This window comes from Sus scrofa, chromosome 13, assembly GCF_000003025.6.
Source record: "Sus scrofa isolate TJ Tabasco breed Duroc chromosome 13, Sscrofa11.1, whole genome shotgun sequence".
Classification (NCBI taxonomy): domain Eukaryota; kingdom Metazoa; phylum Chordata; class Mammalia; order Artiodactyla; family Suidae; genus Sus; species Sus scrofa.
The window spans coordinates 82,172,998-82,195,523 of record NC_010455.5 but is presented as its reverse complement, the minus strand read 5'-3'; the positions used below and the strand labels follow the sequence as shown (position 1 = coordinate 82,195,523).

The following is a 22,526-nucleotide window of genomic DNA, read 5'->3' as shown; positions in this document are numbered from 1 at the left end:
TCAAAGTCACTATTAAGTATGGATAATGAGGTCTACCTTCTAGGGTTGCTGAGAAAGGACAAATGAAACAGCCCATGGAAAGAATGTTGCCAAATACCTAGGAGTCAGTATGTGTAATTTCCTGTGGATGAAGTGGAGCTGACTACTTCCAAACTCTTGATTTATCATAAGCTCCAGTCTATCCAAAGCACTAAATGATAACAAGATTTCAGTCTCTTTTATTCTGCCTTTTTTTTAATGTCATATTCCATTTGAGTCCTAAGCATGTAAGCAGGTACCATGGAATGTAAACAAGGAAACAGAATATACTGAATGAATCATATGTGAAACAATGCTGTGACTCACACAGATGCAAGAGCTGCTTGGCTGCCCGAGAGAATTAACATTAGAATGTTTAAAAAGAGACAACATAGGAATAAGCTATTTTAGTCAAGCAAAAACAAATTTATATTCATTAGTTCTGAAAATAAAATTAGACTTTTCCAACCCTTAACATCTGCATTTAATAATATCTTCTAACCAAAATACAGATGTGAAAACAGCAAATTACAATATAATCTTGTACAGCATACAGTATGTTCACTGTTCACACTTTACTTGAATTCTAGTTGGTCGTTATGTACTCAATGCATAAACATCACTTATAATAAAATTTTCACAATTAACAAAAAATGTGACAAGGCTGTCTTAAAACGGCTCTGCTATAAATTGTATAGAATATACAGAATTACAAAGTCAAGTATTTTTTATCAAAATATACACCCCTCCCTGAAACTAACACAAGCTATCAACATTTTAAACGAATAATACAGTTATAGAAAATATTTGCAAAATTATTTTTTCATGTATAAATATTCTGCCATATTTACTTTGGTCTAGAATTATTAGCATACAAGTCCACTTAAAAAATACCCACGTGTAAGGGCTGGGAGACATCACTACATGTAATAATTTTATATTTGGAGTTACCTCAAATCAAAATGACTGAAATACACAATAATTCTCCTTGATTCATAAGCCTAATTGAGATTAAACAAATGAGTCGGTCACAGGATTGCTTATTTGATTTTCTAATCAATGCAAAAATGATTTTCATAAGCCCTTTGTGACTATCTCTTTAACAAAACCCAAATGAATAGTGCAGGTATACATATATACAACATATAAAATAAAGTTGAATTCATCTGCATTTTCCCATTTTCCTCTATTACATAATACTGTTTGTAAGTGAAAGTAGATGAACTAAAAAGATAAAAGATAAATGCAAATACAGTATCGGGGTTATTTAACAGCAAAGTACTACAGTATAAAAAGGTCAGCTTTGATCATGTCCTTTTCTAGGTGTTTAAATGCTTTCTTGCCCACCCCAATCCATACTAAGTCTTCTTTGTGGAGGCATCACAACACTTGGAGAGAGAAACTGGAGTCTTTTGAGCTACTTCTTCACAACAATTAACTGTGCAACCTTGGGTTTCCAGCTCTCAAATCCCATGAACATGCATGGCTGCAGGTCCTCCTTGAGCCAGGTTCCAGATTCTGCTCATACTTGTGATCAAAGGGTAAGAATGTATTCTCTCTCTCTCTCTCTCCTATTCAGGCCGATTAATAAGTAAGAATCATGAATTCCAGCTCCCCAGGAACCTAGTCCACATGATAGCATATCCTACAGGGCAATTAGATTTTGAGGGCAGTGTTCATGGTGTGGGTTAGCTTAAAAGAACATTAAGAAACAGAAGTGGGTTTTTAGCAAAGTTGTAGATGTCTACAAACATGAAGACAAGGCATCTGGCTTGTGGATATATTTCTGAGTCACATAAGTAAGTGATGGAACTGCGTCACTCCACGTTCTATCCACCCACCCCCAAAAGACAAAGCTCTGTTGGAGGCAAGGAAGGCCATCACTTCCTCTGCCCACCCAAGTCACTAATGGGTAGGGCAGGGCTATGTCTTTCTTTTCTTTTTTTAATATACTTGTGGGCTGCATAATCTCCAAGAAGGCTAACAGTTGTAGGGATTAGGTTTTCTGTCCCTTTCAAGTGCCTGGGAATTCACCACCGTACACATGCCTTGTGCTACATTTCCTCCACACTCTTTCGGCGGCATGGAAGGTGTCAGGTTTTACTTGAACCCTTGAGCCTGGTTACATCTATTTGGAAAGACCTCCATGTCCATGGTCTTGTGGTAGATGGAAGACTGCAGGGAGTTTCAGAAGAATGTGACCTTTCTTCATTTTCTAAAGTGAGGCCACTAAAAAGGAATATACAGCACAGCACAGGTAACCACAGGTAACTTCTGGGAAGGCTCTCCCCCACAGATAAGGCATGACCTATGTTTTCTGTGACTTGAGTAGACCAGTTTAATAACAGCTCAGCCATAACTTCAAGAGAACAGCATTCCATCTGAAAGCATACACATGCTCTAAAGTCATATTCAAAATGCTCTTGACTGATTTTTACATCAGTTCTCATTATTTGCAGGTCTATTGCTCATCATTATAATTCTCTACAGGGGACATGGACAGTTAAAAGTTACCGTGATTTATATATGCATTTTACAAGGTTTGTGTTGCAGAAAAGTAGTTCTAGATAAACGTAGGAATGTCCTACTTGGGTTACTCATTTCACACACATTTTCAGCTATGTTATTAAGTATTTCATATGTATTCATTAATTTAAACAATTTTTAGTAGTGCAGAAGCTGGATGGGAATAATGACTGTCATAGCTCATTTACCATTTAACATATTTAGGAAGATGACATTTTCATGCTATTTGACCCTTTTTTTCCTCCAGTGACTAAAGACAGTTCAGCAGCCAGTTCCCATCAGCACTTATCAGAAAGTTTTGAATTGGGCCAAAATTAAACTCTCTCCCCCACCCCCCACTCCTTGCCACTGGCAGAAATATCCCAACTGAGCACTTCATAAACTTTCACAAGATACTTGGGATATTGGAAGATTCAGCTATTTTGTTTTTGTGCACTCTGCATGAAGTTAATGCCAAAACCCAAAGTAGATATTAGGATCCTTTTTTTTGGAATTTTCAAAAATGAGATTTTCTTTGTTACATTTCACTCCTTCATGACTGTTACGTGAACAAAACTAAACAAAAACAAAACAGTTAATTAAAACACACACAAAAAAACCAAAAAACCCCAAACCCATCAACTTATATTTTTTCTAACTATCACCATTCAAAGGACATTATCAGCAAGGGTTTGTACATTATCCTTTTGGTCACTGTCTTCTGAATCAAGGAAATGTGGATTCTCCAGGGGATGTGAGTTTTCCTGGCCCACGTCACCTTCTGTTTTCTCCCGCTGACTTGGGCTTTTGAACAAGTGTTTCTTCTGGTGCATTCCCAGGGCAGCAGCTGTTTTGCAAATTTTGGGGCACTGGAAGCAGGCATAGCCCTTCCCATTGTGCTCCTGAACGTGCCTCTGCTCATGATTCCTTTTCGTGGATAGATACAAAAAACTCTGAAAGCAGAACTGACAGTGGTATCGTTTTTCACCTGTGTGGATTCTTTCATGGATTTTGAGGGTCTCGTTCAAGGTGAAGGCTTTGTTGCAATACTGACAGACAAACTCCTTCACGCCCAGGTGGATACGCATGTGCTTCTGTAGGTTGCCTTGCACCGAGAAGCAGCGCCCACAGGTCTTGCACTGGTATGGCTTCTCGCCCGTGTGACATCTCATGTGCATCTTGAGGGTGGAGGGGCTTTGGAACGGCTTGGCGCAGAGCTCGCATGCATAAGGCCTGGCCGTGAGATGCCGGTGGGGCCTCCCTGGGTTCCCGGCCCCCGAGGCTTTGTCTCCGTCACAGAGCTCACACTGCAACTTGGGCATCTCTTTATTTTCTTCCTCCTCCAGGGGCTTCTCCTGGGGCGCCTTCCCCACGGCGCAGTCCAGTTCAGCAGGGTATTTACACTTACCACTTGGGCTCCTGTTCTCATGCTCCTTCCTCCAGTTGGCTTTCCTCATCTTTCTCAGCTGTCTGGATTTCTTCTTGGGTTTGTAGTTGTAGTAAGGGCGCCACGGTTTGTCCGTGGAATCCTGGTCACTGGCGTCGTCAAACATCTCACTCATCTCCATGCACTCGGCCTGGCAGAGCCCAAGGGGACTGGCCCTGTTTGTTTCCTGGTCACTCTCTTGGGGCAGGGTCTCCTCTTGGACTTGGTACTTGGACCTCCTCCCCCGTTTATAGAACAACTTCGATCCTAGGATGTGCCTTTTCACAATGGCTTCATTCCCAATTTTCACCGTTATTTGGCAAAGGGGTGCCACGTTGCTGTTTGTGGAGGTTCCGGGGAGAGCGGGCTTGGCGATGTAAGTTTCAATTTTACTGGTCTCTTTCATGATATTGGTGGTTTTGCTCAAGGACCCTCCAGGATCAGCAACGTATCTGGGCTCCTCTGGTATCTCCCCCCTGTTACACGGGATGGTTTTCTTTTTCTCCTTCCCACTTTTGGGTCTGTTGACACCCCTTCCCATTTTGTCTGGTTCAGGTCTGCCATCCTCTTTCGGAGTCTGACTGACAGCCAGGTCCAAAGGGGCTCTGGGCTTGTGGCCCATCTCGGGGGTGATGGCATTGCTGTGCATTATCACTGATGAAAACTGGCTGCTGTGCACGATGACCGAGGGGGCCGAGCCACTGTAGCTGATCACAGAGGCGGAGTTCTCACTGCCATTACTTGCGGACAAAGTGGGTGCTTCCCCCGCCCGGTGGTCTGAACTGCTGGTGTTTTCAGTGGAAGGAACTGACATCTCCGCTGAATAAAAGCGACTGTCCAGATCAACTTTCAACTCTCCCCTCTCTCCCCATTTGGTACCCTCTGTGTTTTGTACACTGGCAGGAGTGGGCAGGTCCTGGCGTGCTGGTGTTTCCAATGGAATGGCTGGACTGTTGGTCAAGGTGCTTACACTGTCTTGGAAATTCAGAGTAGGTAATTCAGAGCCGTGTGGATTCTGAATAACATAGGGACCAGGTGCCGACTCATTCATCTGACTATTTTCTCGAGTGTTTTCGTAGGAAGAATGTCGGTAGCTCTTGTAAGGAGCCCTTTTGCATTTCATGGGCAGAAGCCTATAAAGTTTATATGGATAGACACTAGGCTTCAATCCTCCATTCGCTGTTTTTTTACTGATGGAAAGTCTGTGATCGATGGCATGGAAAGACTTCTGGTGGTTTTTGAGTATATAGTAGGTCATGAACGTTTCCAGGCAGAAAATGCACTGATACCGCCTCTCTCCTGTGTGCCAAATCTCATGTCTTGTCCTGTACTCAGCCAGTGCAAATACTTTGTTGCAGTAATGGCAAGGATATGTTCTTCTCCATGAGTGAACATTTGCATGTCTTCGGAGGCTGGATAAAGTCACATAACTACGTTTGCATACAACGCAGCTGTAGAGCATTTGCCCATTAACGAATTTGACCATGTGGTCTGTTTCTGGCAAGGTACTTCCAGGACTGGAAAATTCACCCATCCTGTTCTCAGATAATAAAGATTCTGGACCTGTGAAGGAACTTCCGTTCTGCCCAATGGTGGGATAGTTTTCTAAAAAGCGCTGATTCCCTCCGGGAACGGGCATGTGGCTTGACCTCATACAGATCTGCTCGTGCCGATCCAGTCTGTTGAGGGTGCTGAACTGCTTGTTGCAGTACTTGCACACTAAAGGCTCCTGGGTTGGCTTGTGAAGCTGCATGTGGGCGCTGAGCAAAGTGCTACTGTCGAAAGATTTGGAGCAACAGCTACAATTGTAAACGAGAGGTGGAACCTCTGTGGCTGGTGGCCCAGGGACTTCAGAGGATTTATTTTCATCTTCTCTGGGAAAACGGACCTCTCCTTCATTATTGTTGGGAGACTTTGAGCGGGAAAGAATCGCCACTGGCTGGGGACTTTCTTCTTGATTCACCTCTAAGTTGGAAGCTGGAGGGGGTGATATATTTTCTGGAGTGGAATCCGAATCCTGGGATACAGAGGGTGTCTTTGGCTTTCGGGATGTTTTCGGTTTTGCTGCAACGGCTTCGCAATTTTCTGTACCTGTTTTCTCAGGTGAACCACTGTCCTGTTCACGCACAGGCTGACTCCTGTAGGCCTCGGCCATGGAAGACACGGCGTAAGAGTGCTCGGCGAGGGTGCGCACGGGCTCCACCTCGTGGCAGACGTCAGTCCTCTCCAGGCAAAGGCTAGTGGTTCTCATGGAGTCGGAGACCTTTTTGAAACTTGCCCTCAAATCCAGTGGAGAAAACATGTTATTACTATTTTCTGTTTCGATGATGGAAAACGCATTGGTGATCCTTGGCCCATTAGTGATGGCTGGTTCTTCGTGCCTTTTTTCATTTTTTTCTTCTTTAACCACTCCCTTTTCGGTAATGCAGAATACATAGGGACCTGGGGAATTTGAGAAGTTGCGATCAGTAAGATCTTCTAAGAAGGATATTCCCAGCTTTTTTCCTGCAGCTGCGAGATCGGTGACTGTTTCCTGTCTCTTGACGACAACAGTGGAGCTGTAGATATAATTAAGGATTTCTGTAAACACTTCTGCTTTGAGATCATCCAGTTCCAGGACGTGGCTGGAAATACAGATGGTATGGCTCCAAAAGATATTTTTGAAATAAAGGCTTGAAGCAGCCAGGACATTGCTGTGGGCTTTAAATTTGGTGTCTTCCACGATAATAGTGACATCACATAAAATGCCCCGGATGCGCTGCTCATTTAAGATGGAGAGCACTGTGTCGCTGTGAAAGTCGTCCTTGAGGTCCCTGGAAAGGGACATGACTGTCATCTGAAACAAGAAGAGAGAGGTGATCAGAGACCCTTCCACAAGGAGCTCCTTTATTCCTAGGCTATTTTCAATTTCTTTGGAAAAAATTTTTTGTGTGTGGAAATACAGGTTTTTTTTTTTTTTTTTAAATCTTATTCTGTTGTTGCTTCCCAGAAGACTTGGAGTCAACCTTACAAGCTAAATCTTTATCTTGCCCCAGCCTGTTTCTCATACCATTGCTAATAGTTGTTATAGTTGGAAATCCTCCCAGAACTTTTTCTTCTTTCTCCAAAGTTGTAGCTACATATACATGTCCAAAGCTGGGGGGAGAAGGCTCCCCTGCCAAATGTTAAGGGTATCATCATCACTCAGGGCTGCTGCATTGAACTCCTAGAGTTGCCAATGCTGTGGTCCTACCGCAAGCCTCCCAGGTATTTTCAAAGATTGTCCCAATGATCTGATCCCATCATAATTCATGAAGCAGGAAAATTATTTTTCAAAAGTTTCCACTAAGTAACCAGTACCTGTAAGTCAAAGTGTTCTACCTGCTCAGGGAAGAAGCAGCACCTGCAGGAACGATTCCTGATCAGCTGCTCTGAAGAGTCTCTCGGGGAAAAGTCTCCATCTGCCTGACCAGGTCCGACCACTGGGGCACTCTGTGCTACCGGCCCTTTTGGGGACCCATTCCCATTCCTTCTGATTTCCCTTTCATTTTAGCCAAAATAGACTAGGGTTTTCAAAAAGAATTCTGTGAGGTACTAAAGGCAAATAAAAGGATACAAAACACAAAACCAAGAAAGTATGTTTCTGAATCTAGTCACAAAGTTCCGAAATTAGCACAATCTAAAGGCACTGTGGCTCCTGCTCTGGTCTGAGGATCCTACCTCTGCTGTTCCCAGAGCCCAGTTCTTGTTATTCTCTTTGTGTGTTTTATAATGATCCTGGGATGGCCAGGATCATTACCCACTAATATTCCAGTGAGGGACAGTCCAAAGCAGCAGATTCCATGGTTCCCCACAGTAAGAAATACATGGTACTTAATGACTTAAGACAGAAATGAAGCTAAAATTTACCCTCACTATGTGTGATGCAGTCTGTTCTGTCCTATTATCTTTCATTAAAAAAATGCTAATAGCAACTCACAAACTATTTTCACTGTACACTAACAGGTCACCTCGAACTTAAAAAAAAAAAAAAAACCAAATCCTCTGCTCCAAAGGATATATACCACCCAGTGATTTGTTAATCCCTGATCCAAGTACTGTCCATAAAGCCCTATAGCTTGTTGCTATCTCTTTACCTCCCAGTGGCATTGTCTTCCTAGCACTGGCGTGTAATGTTTAGCTCAGGGCATTTATTCAGTTGGAAAGACCAGATGGCCACATAAAGAATCTCTTTTTACCTTTTTGTAAAGCAATTATAAGCCATGCCCATTATGTTATTTATACAAGAATCCATTTGATAAATTCTTTTATCTCATTCAGCCTTTGGAAAAAGCCTATTCTTACTAACAAATTCTTCATCCTTCAGAGAATGAAAACAATGTACTCACCATGTATCTCTTTTAATTCTCCAGAGGAGGAAGCTTAGAACTAGCTTTTATCATCAGTTGCAGCCACCCTGAGCCCGGGTTTCTGGTGTGGCTATTGTCTCACTTGCTTTATTCAATGATAGCTCTTCTACTCTTTCTTTTCCCTGCCTTTAATTGTAACCTTCTGTGAATCTTTGCTAGGGATGTGGGGGATTAAATCTATAAATAAAATTAAATGAAAAGGGAGCTTTCTGGCTTCCTCTGTGGTGCTGAAAGGAGAAAGGGTCACCCCTGAACAGATTGCAGGAGTCTGTCTTTCACTGGGGTAGATCGATAACATCCTGGGCTGCTGCTTCCTTGGCCTTCCTCGCAGTTTCTCTGTTCTGGGCCCCTGCAGGATCTACTTTCTCTCCTGACTCATATCTTCTTCTCCTGTTCAGGTTATCTGAACCCCATGCATTATTTCAATTCTTTACCTTGCCTGACTGGGCCATCTCAGATCTTGCAAAACACATGCTTTATGATGAAAAAAAGGTAGTTTCTAGGTACAACCACTATGGAGAACATGCTGGTTCCTGAGAAAACCACTATGGAACCATAGTGGAGTTTCCTTAACAACTAAGGATAGAACTGCCATATGACCCAGCAATCCCACTCCTAGGCGTATAGCCAAAGAAGATCATAATTTGAAAAGATACAGGCACCCCTATGTTCACTGCAGCACTATTTACAATAGCCAAGGCACAGAAACAACCTAAATGTCCATTAACAGATGAATGGATAAAGATGTTGTACATATATACAATGGAATATTACTCAGCCATAAAAATAACAAAATGACACCATTTGCAGCCACATGGATGGAGCTAGAGATTAACATACTTAGTGAAGTCAGAGAAAGACAAATATATAACAGAAATCACTTGTATGTGGAATATAATTTAAAAATAATATAAAAGAGCTTAGTTATAAAACAGAAACAAACTCACAGATTTTGAAATCAAACTTAGAGTTACCAAAGGGGAAACCATGGTGGGTGGAATAAGTTGGGAGGATGGGATTAATGCACACACTAATATATATAAAATGATAACTAGGAGTTCCCATCCTGGCTTAGTGGTAATGAATCTGACTGGTGTCCATGAGGACACGGGTTTGATCCCTGGCCTCAGTCAGTGGGTTAAGGATCTAGCACTGCCATGAGTTGTGGTGTAGGTCTAAGACACAGTTCGGATCCTACGTTGCTGTGGCTGTGGCGTAGGCTGACAGCTGTAGCTCTGATTCGACCCCTTGCCTGAGGACTTCTATTTTGCCACAGGTGTGGCCCTAAAAAAGATAAAACAAAGACAAAAATGAAAAAACCAGATAACTAACAAGTGCCTACTGTATAGCACAGGGAGGTCTACTCCATGTTCTGTAATAACCTCTGGGAAAAAAGAATAGTTACCTGTATATGTATAATTGATTCATATTGCTGTAAACCTGATGCTAATACAACACTGTAAATCAACTATATCACAATAAAAGTTTTTAAAAATAAAAAGGTGGTCTCCATCTTGGCTTAGTTCTCTGTTGATGTCACCTACAATGTCCTACATCAAAACTACTGCTTCTTCCAGAACACTTCACATCACAGCACTCTGAACCTCCCACTAGGCTCTCTTCCATTTGGAGGATACAGTATTTCAAGTTGAACTAATAAATACTCTAGCGTGTCAGATTATAATTCCTACTCACTTCTGCGGGCTGCTCTGATTCTTAGATTCAGTTAGGACAGCTAGCAAAAGGCCAACTGTTAACACTTAATCATTTCTTGTCACACTTACAGTCAGAAAAAAAATACAATAGGAGATAGCATTATATGTTATTAAAACACCCTTATAACTTTGGAAAATCCAAGCATGACATCTTTCAGGGAAGTATCTACCACCACGTGGCAGAAATCCTTTTAAAAATCACAATGACTAGGAGTTCCCGAAGTGGCTCAGTGGTTAACGAACCTGACTAGGAACCATGAGGTTGCAGGTTCAATCCCTGGCCTCACTCAGTGGGTTAAGGATCCGGCATTGCTGTGAGCTGTGGTGTAGTTCGCAGACGCGGCTCGGATCCCATGCTGCTATGGCTGTGGTGCAGGCCGGCTGCTGTAGCTCTGATTGGACTCCTAGCCTGGGAATCTCCATATGCCTTGGGTAAGGCCCTAAAAAGACAAAAAAAAAAAAAAAATCAATGACTACATAGCAATTTGACTTTTGTCTTCTTGGTGTGCGCACGTGTACGCACACACACACACACACATTCATTCTTATATCAACTGTGTCCGGTAGATATGGAATTCCCTAACATAGTTAGGCACAGTGCTTGGAGCTAGAGATGCTAAAGTGATATAAGGCAAGTCTCTGCCTTCCAGAAGCCCAGAGTCCAGGGAAAGAAAGAGAACTGCTAACTAATAATCGGAATCCATAAGGGCAGGTCTCATTCAAAAGGTTTGTACAGAGTGTCACAAGATAAAATGACAACTTATTTACAGGGTCCCTGGAAGGCTGGGCATCATCAGACCAGTCAGAAGGGCCTGGGGGCTGATACTAAAACCCAGGACCATTACAGAAACAGAAAATCTGCCCTCAAAGACTTGTGGTATAGCAGAGAAAATAAGATGTGGTCATGAAATGCTGTAAAACAAAGATTCCCAGTGAATGTGCAGGATCAGGAGGACTGGGAGAAGGTTTTGAGAATTGGAGGAGGGAAGGTAGAAAAAGCCCAGCAAAACCTTGTAGGGGTAAGTGACCCTGACTTTGCTTCTGCCAATATGGACAAAACTAAAGAAAAGGACTTCTAGTCAGAAAGAGGCACGGTTAAGAGTTTCATGGCCTCAAGAAGCTTGTAATCTAGGAAGGAGTGTAACAGTTTAGAACAAAGAATCCAAATCTGCAAAGGCACATTGAAAAAGCAGTGAAAATTGCTGAAGATGCAATTTCCAGTCACGTTCTGCATGCCCAAGGGCAGCAAAGAAATGAGTTTGAAGTGTGCAGACCAGAGGGGACCCACTGTAGGCCATGAGCACAGCTGGTTTCCATGGTTTTTGAAAAACTGAGCTGATGTTGAAAAAAGTGAGATTTAATATAAAAATCAATATATCTTTTCTCGAAGAATAGGAAGACTGGGTAACAGCAAGGCTGTTGCCTGCCTGGCAATCAAGGAGCCAAGTCTCTGCATCACAGTCACCTGCACACATGTGCTACTTATCCAGGCACTTACTGCCAAGTGGCTTCTCTCAGCCACAAGCCCAGCCTTGCCCTTTTAGCCAGTTTGGTTTGTGCAACTGATAGGAATATTAAGCAAAATCTCATTGGACTCACAGTTCTGATTAGACATACTTACTCTAAGGATATCCCTAAAGTTAGAATTAAGACATCAATTAGGTGTTCCCGCTGTGGCTCAGCAGGTTAGAACAGGACATAGTCTCTGTGAGGATGTGGGTTCGATCTCTGGTCTCGCTCAGTGGGTTAAGGATCCAGCCCTGCCATGAGCTGTGGTGTATGTCACAGATGCGGCTTGGCTCGGATCTGGTGTTGCTATGGTTATGCCTGTATATTGCAGGTGTAGCCTTAAAAAGAAGAAAAATGAGCTCGTGGCGGGGGAGGCAGCCATTCTTACCCAAAACAGTATTCTTTGGTTTAAAAAAATTAAAGTGATCGCCTCTTCTATTTCTCCATAGAAAGTAAAATGAAAACAGAAGTCTTAGGAGTTCCTGCCAATGGAAAGCCCACAACAGACTTCAGGAAAAGAAACAGAAGTTGGAAAGCAGATGAGATTTAATTTACACATAATTTTCTAAAATGTTTTCTAAAAAAAGGCAAGTCTCCTGTAATATATTCACTATTTTCAGTAGTACTGCTGAGACGGAATAAATAAACATGGAAAAGGCTAACAAAAATGTTATAGAAGCAAAATTTGGGGGAGCCAACATTAAAAAAAAAAACGAATTTGTAATTAGATAACTGGTTGTCTGACTTACGCTATTTTTCTGAGTTTGTATTTTAGGTGTAATAGCTTTTAACATATACCTTTCTAAATATATAAATACACATACATCCACATGTATGTACAGTAAATATATGACTCTATGAACATGTGCTATAGGTAAATGTATTTCATAAGCACATAAAATAGGATGAACATATAATTCAGCATCTAAAAAACAGGACACCTAAAAGAGAGAAGGGGGTGCAACAGATAACTATACCAGGGAAACAAGTATCCATGGGAAATGAGGATGAATGGCCATCTGTATTTATACGTATAAATATATAAACAAAACATACACTGCTATATAAATTAAAGTTCTCTATTATAGTTATAATTACATAAGGATATTTTACATAAAATATACTTAATATGTACAATGCTTTTAAGAATTTTATAAATATTGGATAAACATGCTTTATAATTATACTTCATAAAAATGCCATTGGGAAATTATACCAATTAGCATATTTAGAATCTGCTGCTGCTTTTGTTTTTTGCCATATTCTAATCTCATCTCATAAATACGCAGAAGTTCCCACTGTGGCTCAGTGGTAACAAACCTGACTAGTATCCATGAGAACGTGGGTTCAATCCTTGGCCTCGACCAGTGGGTTAAGGATCTGGCATTACTGTGAGCTGTGGTGTAGGTTGCAGAGGTGGCTCAGATCTGGTGTTGCCATAGCTGTGGTGTAGGCCGGCAGTTCCTGCTCTGATCCAAGACTGGGAACTTCTATATGCTGCAGGTGCGGCCCTAAAAAGACAAAAATAAATAAATGAATACACATATACATCATGGAAAGATGGTCACTTAAAGGAGATGCTTTCAATGATTAAAATGACGTTTCTTCACCTACTTTTAGAATTAACTCATTTTAGGGAAGTAAAGTAAATTCATGCTGATAGTAATACATTCTAACGGTACAGAAGTGGATTATTATCCAAAGCAGAAGGCCCCTTCCCCATGTGAGCCTCCCCCATCTCCCCCAGATACACCCACAACACACATAGCACATTACACTCCTTACATGGGTGCCTTTTCTTATGACTCAGAAATATTTCTATGTGCAATCTGTATGAAGGTTTGGATGAAAAACTATTTCTCCCTGAGTTCTTCTTCTATCCTCGCTTGGAGCTTCTATGCCCGGCAATTCCTATAATTTACTCGTCTCAGGTGACATCTCTTCTGGTCAGCCTCCCTCCTCTAGAATTTCCAGTTTGGGGCTCCTACCTTTACCGTCGCATGTAATATTACAGGTGTAGCCTGTAATATTTGTTCACATTTCTGTCTTTCCCTGTTTGCTCACATTTGTTCACATTTCTGTCTTTCCCTGTTTGCTCCCTGAGTGTGGGGACAACCGAACTCTTTCTGGCACCCTCTGCGCCTGTCGGGTACCATGTGTTGTTGGTGCTGACAGTGAGCAGAGGTGCACTGGCTGCTCAGGCCTCAAGCAGCAAATGGCTTAATATACTGTGCGTAAGAAGCTTCCTGATGTAAACCTTTAACAATCAGACCTAGGTGAACCCAAATTCTACTCTAGAGAAATCGCAATTACCAGGACAATAAAAATGAATTCCTCTTGGATGAATCTGGAGATTATCATACCAAGTGAAGTCAGTCAGACTAAGACCAATATAGGATATGACCTATTATGTGGAATCTAAAAAAATGATGCAAATGAACTCATTTACAAAACAGAAACATATTCACAGGCATAGAACACACAGTTATGGTTACCAAAGGAGAAAGGATGTGGGAGGGATAAATGAGGAGTTTGGGATTAACATGTACATACCACTATATATAAAATAGGTAAACAACAAGGACCTACTACATAGCACTGGGAACTACATTCAATATCTTGTAATAACCTATACTGGAAAAGAATCTGAAAGAGAATATTATATATATATATATAAATATATGTTGCAAACAGCGGTTACATCAACATTTGTGTGCACAATTTGTATAGTATATACCTTCTTTTTTCTTAGATAAATAACTATGAGTGTTACCAGTTATTAGCTTTAGTAGTTCCTTTTTTTTTTTTTTGGTAGATCCCAATACATTTTCTACATAGAAGTTCTTATCATCTTGGAATGAAGGCAATCTTACACATATGTATATGTATAACTGAATTACTCTGCTAGACACCTGAAACTAACACAACGTTGTAAATCAACTACACCTCAATTTAAAAATTAATTTAAAAAACGAATTCCTGTTTTTTGGGGTTTTTTTTTAAGTTTTCTTCTAACCTAATAGTTCTCAAAATGTGTTTCATGGACCTCTGGGTCTCTCAAGACCCTTTCAAACAGATTTGTGAGGTCAAAACTATTTTCATGACAACACTAATGTCATTTGTTCTTTTTTCTAAGTTGACATGTACGTGAATGGTGCAAAAGCAAAGTCGGGGAAAACTGCCGGCACCTTTGCAAGGCTCAAGCCAGTAACACTTGGATGAAGGAGTAAAAATGATTAATTTCATCAATCTTGAAACTTGAATATACATTTTTTTACTACTGTGTGATGACATGGGAAGTACAAATACTGAAAAATGCTACTGCCTTGAAATAAAAGTACTTGGGTGTTTGAGTTGTGAGTTGAACTAGCCAAGTTTTTTTTTTTTTTTTTCCATGGAACATCACTGGTTTACTTGGAAAAAATGACTGATAAATAGACCCTGGAAGTTCAGATACAAGCAAATATTTTCTTGAAGATGAACTAAGTGATTCTGTCATTTCAAGGAAGCAGCCATTTTGTTGCCAGTAATAAAATGTAATTGTCATGAGGAAAAAATAGAATTCCGGAAAACTCGTATCCACCACCGTTGAGTTCAACACTTCTCAATACATAATGATATTTCTGGTGAGGCTGGTGGTGATTTTAATGAAAGTGATTTCTGGATACTGAGCAATTAATTTGGAAGATATGCATGTCTCAGAAAGCCATTATTTTCCAAATGATCAATGCATATTACTCCCCAAAATGCATGGGCTAAAAGGAATAAGAGAGTGCAGCGGATTTAAATGTAAGAAAGCACAGGAAGTTCATTGACAGTTTCAGATTCCACGTTCCAACTTTTTTTTTTTTTTTTCTGCTTTTTAGGGCCACACCCATGCATATGGAGGTTCCCAGGCTAGGGGTCCAATCGGAGCTACAGCTGCCAGCCTACACCACAGTCCCAGCCACGCTAGATCCAAGCTACATCTGCAACCTACACCACAACTCACGGCAACGCCAGATCCTTAACAACATTGAAGCTGAATCCAGATATGAAAATCCAGCTTCCTTTAAGACAGCTATTAAAGATACAGAAGACCACTGAACAACACAGGTTTGAACTGCTGGCATCCACCTAAACATGGATTTTTTTCACTAAATACATACAGCAGTACTACATGGTCCATGGTTGGCTGAACCTGCAGATGCAGAACTGTGGACGTGGAGGAGGGTAGACTGTGGATTTTCGATGGCATGGAGGGTCTGTACCCCAACTCCTGCATTGTTTAAGAGTCAAACTGTATTGCAAAAATGTAAAACAATGAACTCTTCTCACTTTATTTTTTGCTTTAGAAAATAGGTATTTTTTAAATAAAATGTCATTTTGTCATATAACTGGGTTTATCATAGCCAATTTTCATAAGTTAATAGTTTTTGAAACTTTCATTTAAATTTTTGAATATGATAAATATTCTTTTTTCAGTACTCATAAGTGAAGTTTTATTGGAACAGTGCCACTCTCATTTTTTAAATTTTTTTTCATTTTTTTAAATATATTTTCAATGATAGTTTTTGCACAAAGGCAGAGTCGAGGAGTTGTGATAGAGACTGAACAATGCATGAAATAAACAAAATAACCATCTGTTTGGCTCAACCAAATATAAGGCTCAAAAATTGCAACATAATTAATTAGTTTTTAGTTTTAGAGAAGAGTAGATGAGACTTAGAGTCCTTAGAATATCAGAATGAAAATGACAAAAACGGATTCCATACTCAAACCACAGCCATAGAATATGATAACTATTAATAGGTGTAACTTAGGTTTTTTAAAAAAAGCTCTTCAAGTCCTTAAAGGTTTATAAAAGTGTAAAGGGGCCCTGGGGATAAAAAGCTTGAGAACTGCTGCTCTAACCTATAAGAAAACATTTAAAATCATTAAAAAAATTTTTTATTATAGTTGATTTACAATGTTGTGCTACTTTCTGCTTTACAGCAATGTGACTCAGTCATACATATGCACTTACATATATATGTATACATACACACACCCTTTTTTTGTGTGTGCGTGTGTGTCTTTTTTTAAGGCTAAACCGTGGCATATGGAGGTTCCCAAGCTAGGGTTGGAATTGGAGCTGCAGCTGCCAGCCTATGCCATAGCCACAGCCACGGAGGATCCAAGCTGCATCTACGACCTACACCACAGCTCATGGCAATACCAGATCCTTCACCCACTGAGCAAGGCCAGGGATGGAACTTGCGCCCTCATGGATGCTAGTCAGATTTGTTTCCGTTGAGCTTCGACAGGAACTCCACTTTTTTTTATATATTATTCTTCCATATGGTCCATCACAGGAGGTTGGATATAGTTCCCTGCGCTATACAGCAGGACCTCATTGCTTATTCATTCTAAATGTAATAGCTTGCATCTACTAACCCCAAGCTCCCAATCCATCCTGGTCCCTCCCCCTTGGAGACTACAAGTCTGTTCTCTATGTTTGCGAGTCTGTTTCTTTTTTGTAAATAGGCTCATTTGTGCCATATTTTATTTTTATTTTTTATGATTTTTATTTTTTCCATCATAGCTGGTTTACAGTGTTCTGTCAATTTTCAACTGTACAGCAAGGTGACCCAGTCACACATACATATTCCTTTTTCTCACCTTATCATGCTCCATCATAAGTGACTAGATATAGTTCCCAGAGCTAAACAGCAGGATCTCATTGCTTACCCATTCCAAAGGCAACAGTTTGCATTATTTGTGCCATATTTTAGATTCCACATGTAAGTGATATCATATGATACTGTCTTTCTCTTTCTGACTTACTTCACTTAGAATGATAATCTCTAGTTGTATCCATGTTGCTGCAAATGGCATTATTTCATTCTTTTTTCATGGGTGAATACACAAAAGCATTTTTAAAGGAACTATTTAAAAATTATTTTACTCAATAAAATGAATCCTATGTAAGCCTAAAGGAACTGAAGAGAAAAACAAATGAAAGTGTGCTAAAATATGGAGCAGAAGAGGTCCCATCGTAGCTCAGCAGGTTAGGGATGCGACATTGTCTCTGTGAGGATGTGGATCTGGTTCCTGGCCTTGCTTAGTGGGTTAAGGATCTGGTGTTGCCACAAGCCATGGTGTAGGTCACAGATGCGGCTTGGATCCAGTGTTGCCATGGCTGTGGCACAGGCCAGCAGCAACAGCTCTGATTTGACTCCTGACCCAGGAACTTTTATATGCTGTGAGCCATAAAAAAAAAAAAAAAGAAGAAGAAGCAGCAGCAAAAATACCCAGGAGACAGAAGGGGAAATCAAGGAATAGAGAAACTCAGACAGACAGACAGAGACACATACGCACACACACACAGAGAAAACACCCACAGTCACACAGATACACACACACTATAGCCATCTTTAATTTTCCAAGTTTTTTTTAATATTGTTTTCCAATTCCTGAATGTGAAATATCTTTTTATTTATTTAGATCGTCTTTAATTTCTTTCAGTGATGTTTTGTATTTTTCAGTGTATTAAGTCCCAACTTTGTTTTTTTTGTTTTGTTTTGTTTTTTTGTCTTTTTGCTATTTCTTTGGGCCACTCCCGTGGCATATGGAGGTTCCCAGGCTAGGGGTCGAATTGGAGCTGTAGCCACTGGCCTACGCCAGAGCCACAGCAACGCAGGATCCGAGCCGTGTCTGCAACCTACACCACAGCTCACGGCAACGCCGGATCGTTAACCCATTGAGCAAGGGCAGGGACCGAACCCGCAACCTCATGGTTCCTAGTCGGATTCGTTAACCACTGCGCCACTATGGGAACTCCCCTAATTTTCCAAGTTTGAAGTGATTATTATCCCTGGAGTTTGAGCACGGCTGAAAAACCAGCTGGACCAATAGTCCTTACACACGATACTCAGATGAAAACTATCTCCTAATGTGCAGGGCTGCTGCCTACATTCCCTTTGCACATGGTTGCTTGAATCCTTGCCTTCCAAGTCTCAAAAGTTAGCTTGGTCACAGCATTCTGTTTGCCCTACTAAACTAGCCCCCTCCCCATTACATCCTGGAGACTGCTTTGGTTCACTCATTTGGGGACTGAACTTGAAAACAAGGGAAAAAATTCTTGGCAATGATCTGACCAACCAGCTCCCAGTATTTCCAGCTTAATGAAATCTTCCCTACTCCAATTAGACAAGGCGCCTTTACTAAAATACAGAGAAGTGAAAAAACTTAAAATGATAGTTTCCCTAAAAATTCTCTCACAATATAAACGAAGCCAAAAAAACAAAACAAAACAAAAACCCAACCTTGAAAAACCTCTTTAAGTTGTTTAACCAATGTTAACTATTATGTAGAACTTTACAGGGCATGTTAATAAACTCTGGTGCACTTTTATTAGCAAATCTTTAAGACATGACAGACGGAGAGTGAAATAACCCTGTCCAGTCCTCACTCTCAGTGAGAATTAGAAATCACTTACTCAAGGCCACTGTCTAGGGCCAGACTGAATCCTATTTTTCTAAATCTTCGGATCAGAGGTAAAGGCCAAGGGCCCGCCTGCAGGACCTTGGCCACTCAATTCCTAATGTTCATAATAACGAAGCTGAATCAACAGAGCAACTTCCTCCTCTCTCTACTGCAAGTCTTCTTCTAAAAAAAGAAACTTAGAAATAAAACCCAACTAAAAAAAGAACGCACTGCATTAGGATACTGACCTGGAATCCTGCAAAAGTCAAGCTCGCAGTCCGTTTTGGGCCAGCGTGGGGCCTGTATGGAAGTGAAGTGGAATCTACTGCATGGATCTGCTATTTTCTGTGAGCAGGGTTCTGACAAAGGACCCTGCTTCAGTGATCCAGCTCCACCATGCCACACACATCTTTACAGCGCATTTTCTCATAGTCATGTTGGGTGACTACGTCAGACCTCCTCACGTGACAGGGTGTTAGAAACACACGCATCAGATCTCGAAAACAGATTACAAAACAGAAGCCCTTTATAGAGTTCTGCCACATCGAGGAAAAGGAAAATCCTCTTGATTTGCCTTCTAAATGCAGCCCAAAAGGAGCAGAGAAGAGCTGCATTTATCAGACTTTAATGCCTTTAAGCTATCAGATTCAAGACGGTGTAGCGTGACAAGGGAAGTTTGTTTTTTCATCTGAAATTCGGGGAGTGGGAAAGGCTAGCATCAGGAAGCTGCCAGAGCACATTCAACAGACAGGGAGGTTGGCTGGAACCACCTTTCTTGAACATGTTATTTTGAAAAGGTAAACATTTGGTCTCCAGACTTGTAGTTGCGTGCATATAGATTGTGAGAACGAGTATTATCAGATTCACAAGTGTCGCAATGTGCCCAGTTAAGTATTTCAGGTTGCTTGTTTAGAAAGATGAAAGGGAGAAAAGTCCTTAGTTTCTTTCTTTCTTTACTTTTTTTTTTTTCCCCTGAAACACAGCAGTGTTTAGGGTAGCCTTTGCGTTCGTCTCAGGATCAAGCTTGCACGGATAATTGCTTGCTTAAGAAAGCTGGCAAATGGACTCAGAGAATATCTCCGAAGCCCTGAAATTCTGGGTCCATTTCCTGTCTCCACCAAAGTCCACTAATATTAGAGATGCTAATATGAAAAGGCATTTTAAATCTGAATGCTGCGGGAACCAAGTTACCAGAATGACCAGGACTGGGGTCCTGTCCCCTGAAACTTCGTAGTTTAGGGTAAGCTTATCATGCAGAGTTGTTTTAAAAAGCCAACTACCATTTTCTTAAAAAAAATTTTTATTATTATAGTTGATTTACTGTACAGCAAAGTGACCCAGCTATACATGTATATATATATATTTTTTCTCTTTATCATAATATCTTCTGTCATGTTCCATCACAAGTGACTAGATATAGTTCCGTGTGCTATACAGCTGGATCTCATTGCTTGTCCACTCCAAATGCAATAGTTTGCATCTACTAACCCCAAACTCCCAGTCTGTCCCTGTCCCTCCCCCACAGTAACCATAAGTCTGTTCTCCATGTCTATGTTTCTTTTCTATATATATAGGTTCACTTGTGCCATATTTTAGATTCCATGTATAAGTGATATCATACGGTATTTTGTCTTTCTCTTTCTGACTTCATGTAGTATGAGAATCTTTAGTTCTATCCATATTTCTGCAAATGGCATTATTTTGTTCTTTTTATGGCTAAGTAGTATTCCATTGTGTACATGTACCACATCATTTTTTTTTTTTTTTTGGTCTTTTCGTCTTTTTAGGGCCGCACACGTGGCATATGGAGGTTCCCAGGCTAGGAGTCTAATTGGAGCTGTAGCCACCGTCCTACACCAGAGCCACAGCAATACCAGATCCGAACCATATCTGTGACCTACACCACAACTCACGGCAATGCTGGGTCCTTAACCCACTGAGCGAGGCCAGGGATTGAACCCCGCAACCTCATGATTCATAGTCGGATTCATTTCCACTGTACCACAACGGGAATTCCGAGCACATCTTCTTAATCCATTCATCTCTCGATGGACATTTAGGCTGTTTCCACATCTTGGCTATTGTGAATAGTGCTGCAACAAACATAGGGGTGCGTCTATCCTTTTGAATGAAAGTTTTGTCTGGCAATGTGTCCAGGAGTGGGATTGCTGGGTCATATGGAAGTTCTGTAGTTTCCATACAGTTTTCCATAGTGGTTGTACCAGTTTACATTCCCACCAACAGTGTAGGAGGGTTCCCTTTTCTCCACACCCTCTCCAGCATTTGTTGTTTGTAGACTTATTAATGGTGGCCATTCTGACTGGTGTGAGGTGGTACCTCGCTGTAGTGTTGATTTGCATTTCTCTAACAATTAGTGATGTTGAGCATTTTTTCATGTGCCAAATACCATTTTCTTAAAGGGCCAGTTGATTGAATAGCCCCATTTCTCTTAGTTGATTGCTACCTGTCCAGGAGGGTAGAGGGAAGAACTGCTGTACATTCTGGCTTCTGAACAAGAATAAACCTCTTGCTAGTTGCAAGATGGGTTATCCTAAAAAAGGACTGAGGCCAACTGCTGCTTTGGTGTTAAACTATCTAAATCTACCTGCCACCACACTCTTGCTCTCCACCTCCAGTCCCCTGTACCCCAGCTTTTGGGGGACTCCTGCAAGGCAATGAATCAGTGTATACGGACTCTTTCTAGATGGACTAAAAACTAGGCAGAGAGGAGTGAACCAGATAATACACATGAAAAGCACCAAGCACAGTGCCTGGCACATAGCAGGGGTTCAATGTGCGCAGGAATCAGCCCACAAAATTTGTCCTGCTGGCTTCTGACCGTGAAGAGAGAACTGCTCATGTAGGCCAACCTTCACGCAGTGCAGGATGGCCTTTTAACAACACAGAGGAGATCAGGTCAGGCCCTGCTTCAGGGCTGTCCCCAGATGTTAGGGGAGAGTCCAGACCCCTCACTGTGGCCTGTGAGGCCCTGCTGCCCATGGGTCCTGGCCACTGCTCCCTCTGCCCTGCTTTCTGTGCTCACACTTGGGCCTCCCTTTGCTAATTCCACCTGCCCAGTCTCTCCAAGCCCCTTTCTGGTCCTGGTCCTGGGTCCTTCCCAGGGGATGGCTCACTGAGGGCTTCAGGCCCAGCTCTAATGTCACCTCAGAGGGACCACCCCATCTCACTATTTGCTCCTGCCTTTACCTGCCCTCACATCACCTGGTTTATTGCCTTTATGCTTCATACCTCAACCTGCAATTATTACATATATTCGCCTGCTTGTTCATTATCCACTGCAGTTGCCAGGAGGTGAACTCCAGGAGGGAAAGGACCTCCATTTGTCTTGTTCACTGCTGTGTCTCCAGGCCACAGCGCATGGAAGGCACTCAGGAAATATTTGAAAGCACAGACACTCAGGCTGATGAAAAAAGGGACCTGCACTCCTGCCTCCCCTTATCTGCTCTGCTTTTTTCTTTTCCAAAGCACTCATAATCCCTCCATCCATGACACAACTTA

At 41.4% G+C, this 22,526-nt stretch overlaps 1 protein-coding gene across 25 annotated transcripts in view; it reads right to left on the bottom strand.

Moving 5' to 3' along the window:
- Window positions 203-22,526, bottom strand: part of ZBTB38 (zinc finger and BTB domain containing 38) — a 141,435-nt gene continuing 119,111 nt past the window's right edge. For 23 of the 25 annotated variants that reach the window (XM_021068346.1, XM_021068345.1, XM_021068347.1 and 20 more), the window contains one exon: window positions 203-6,785. In XM_021068346.1, the coding sequence (XP_020924005.1) occupies window positions 3,192-6,785 (3,594 nt within the window). In that variant the 3' untranslated portion in view covers window positions 203-3,191. Of the gene's footprint in view, window positions 6,786-19,255; window positions 20,374-22,526 lie in introns of those variants that run through there. The other 2 variants (XM_005669899.3, NM_001195373.1) reach the window with 2 other exon arrangements.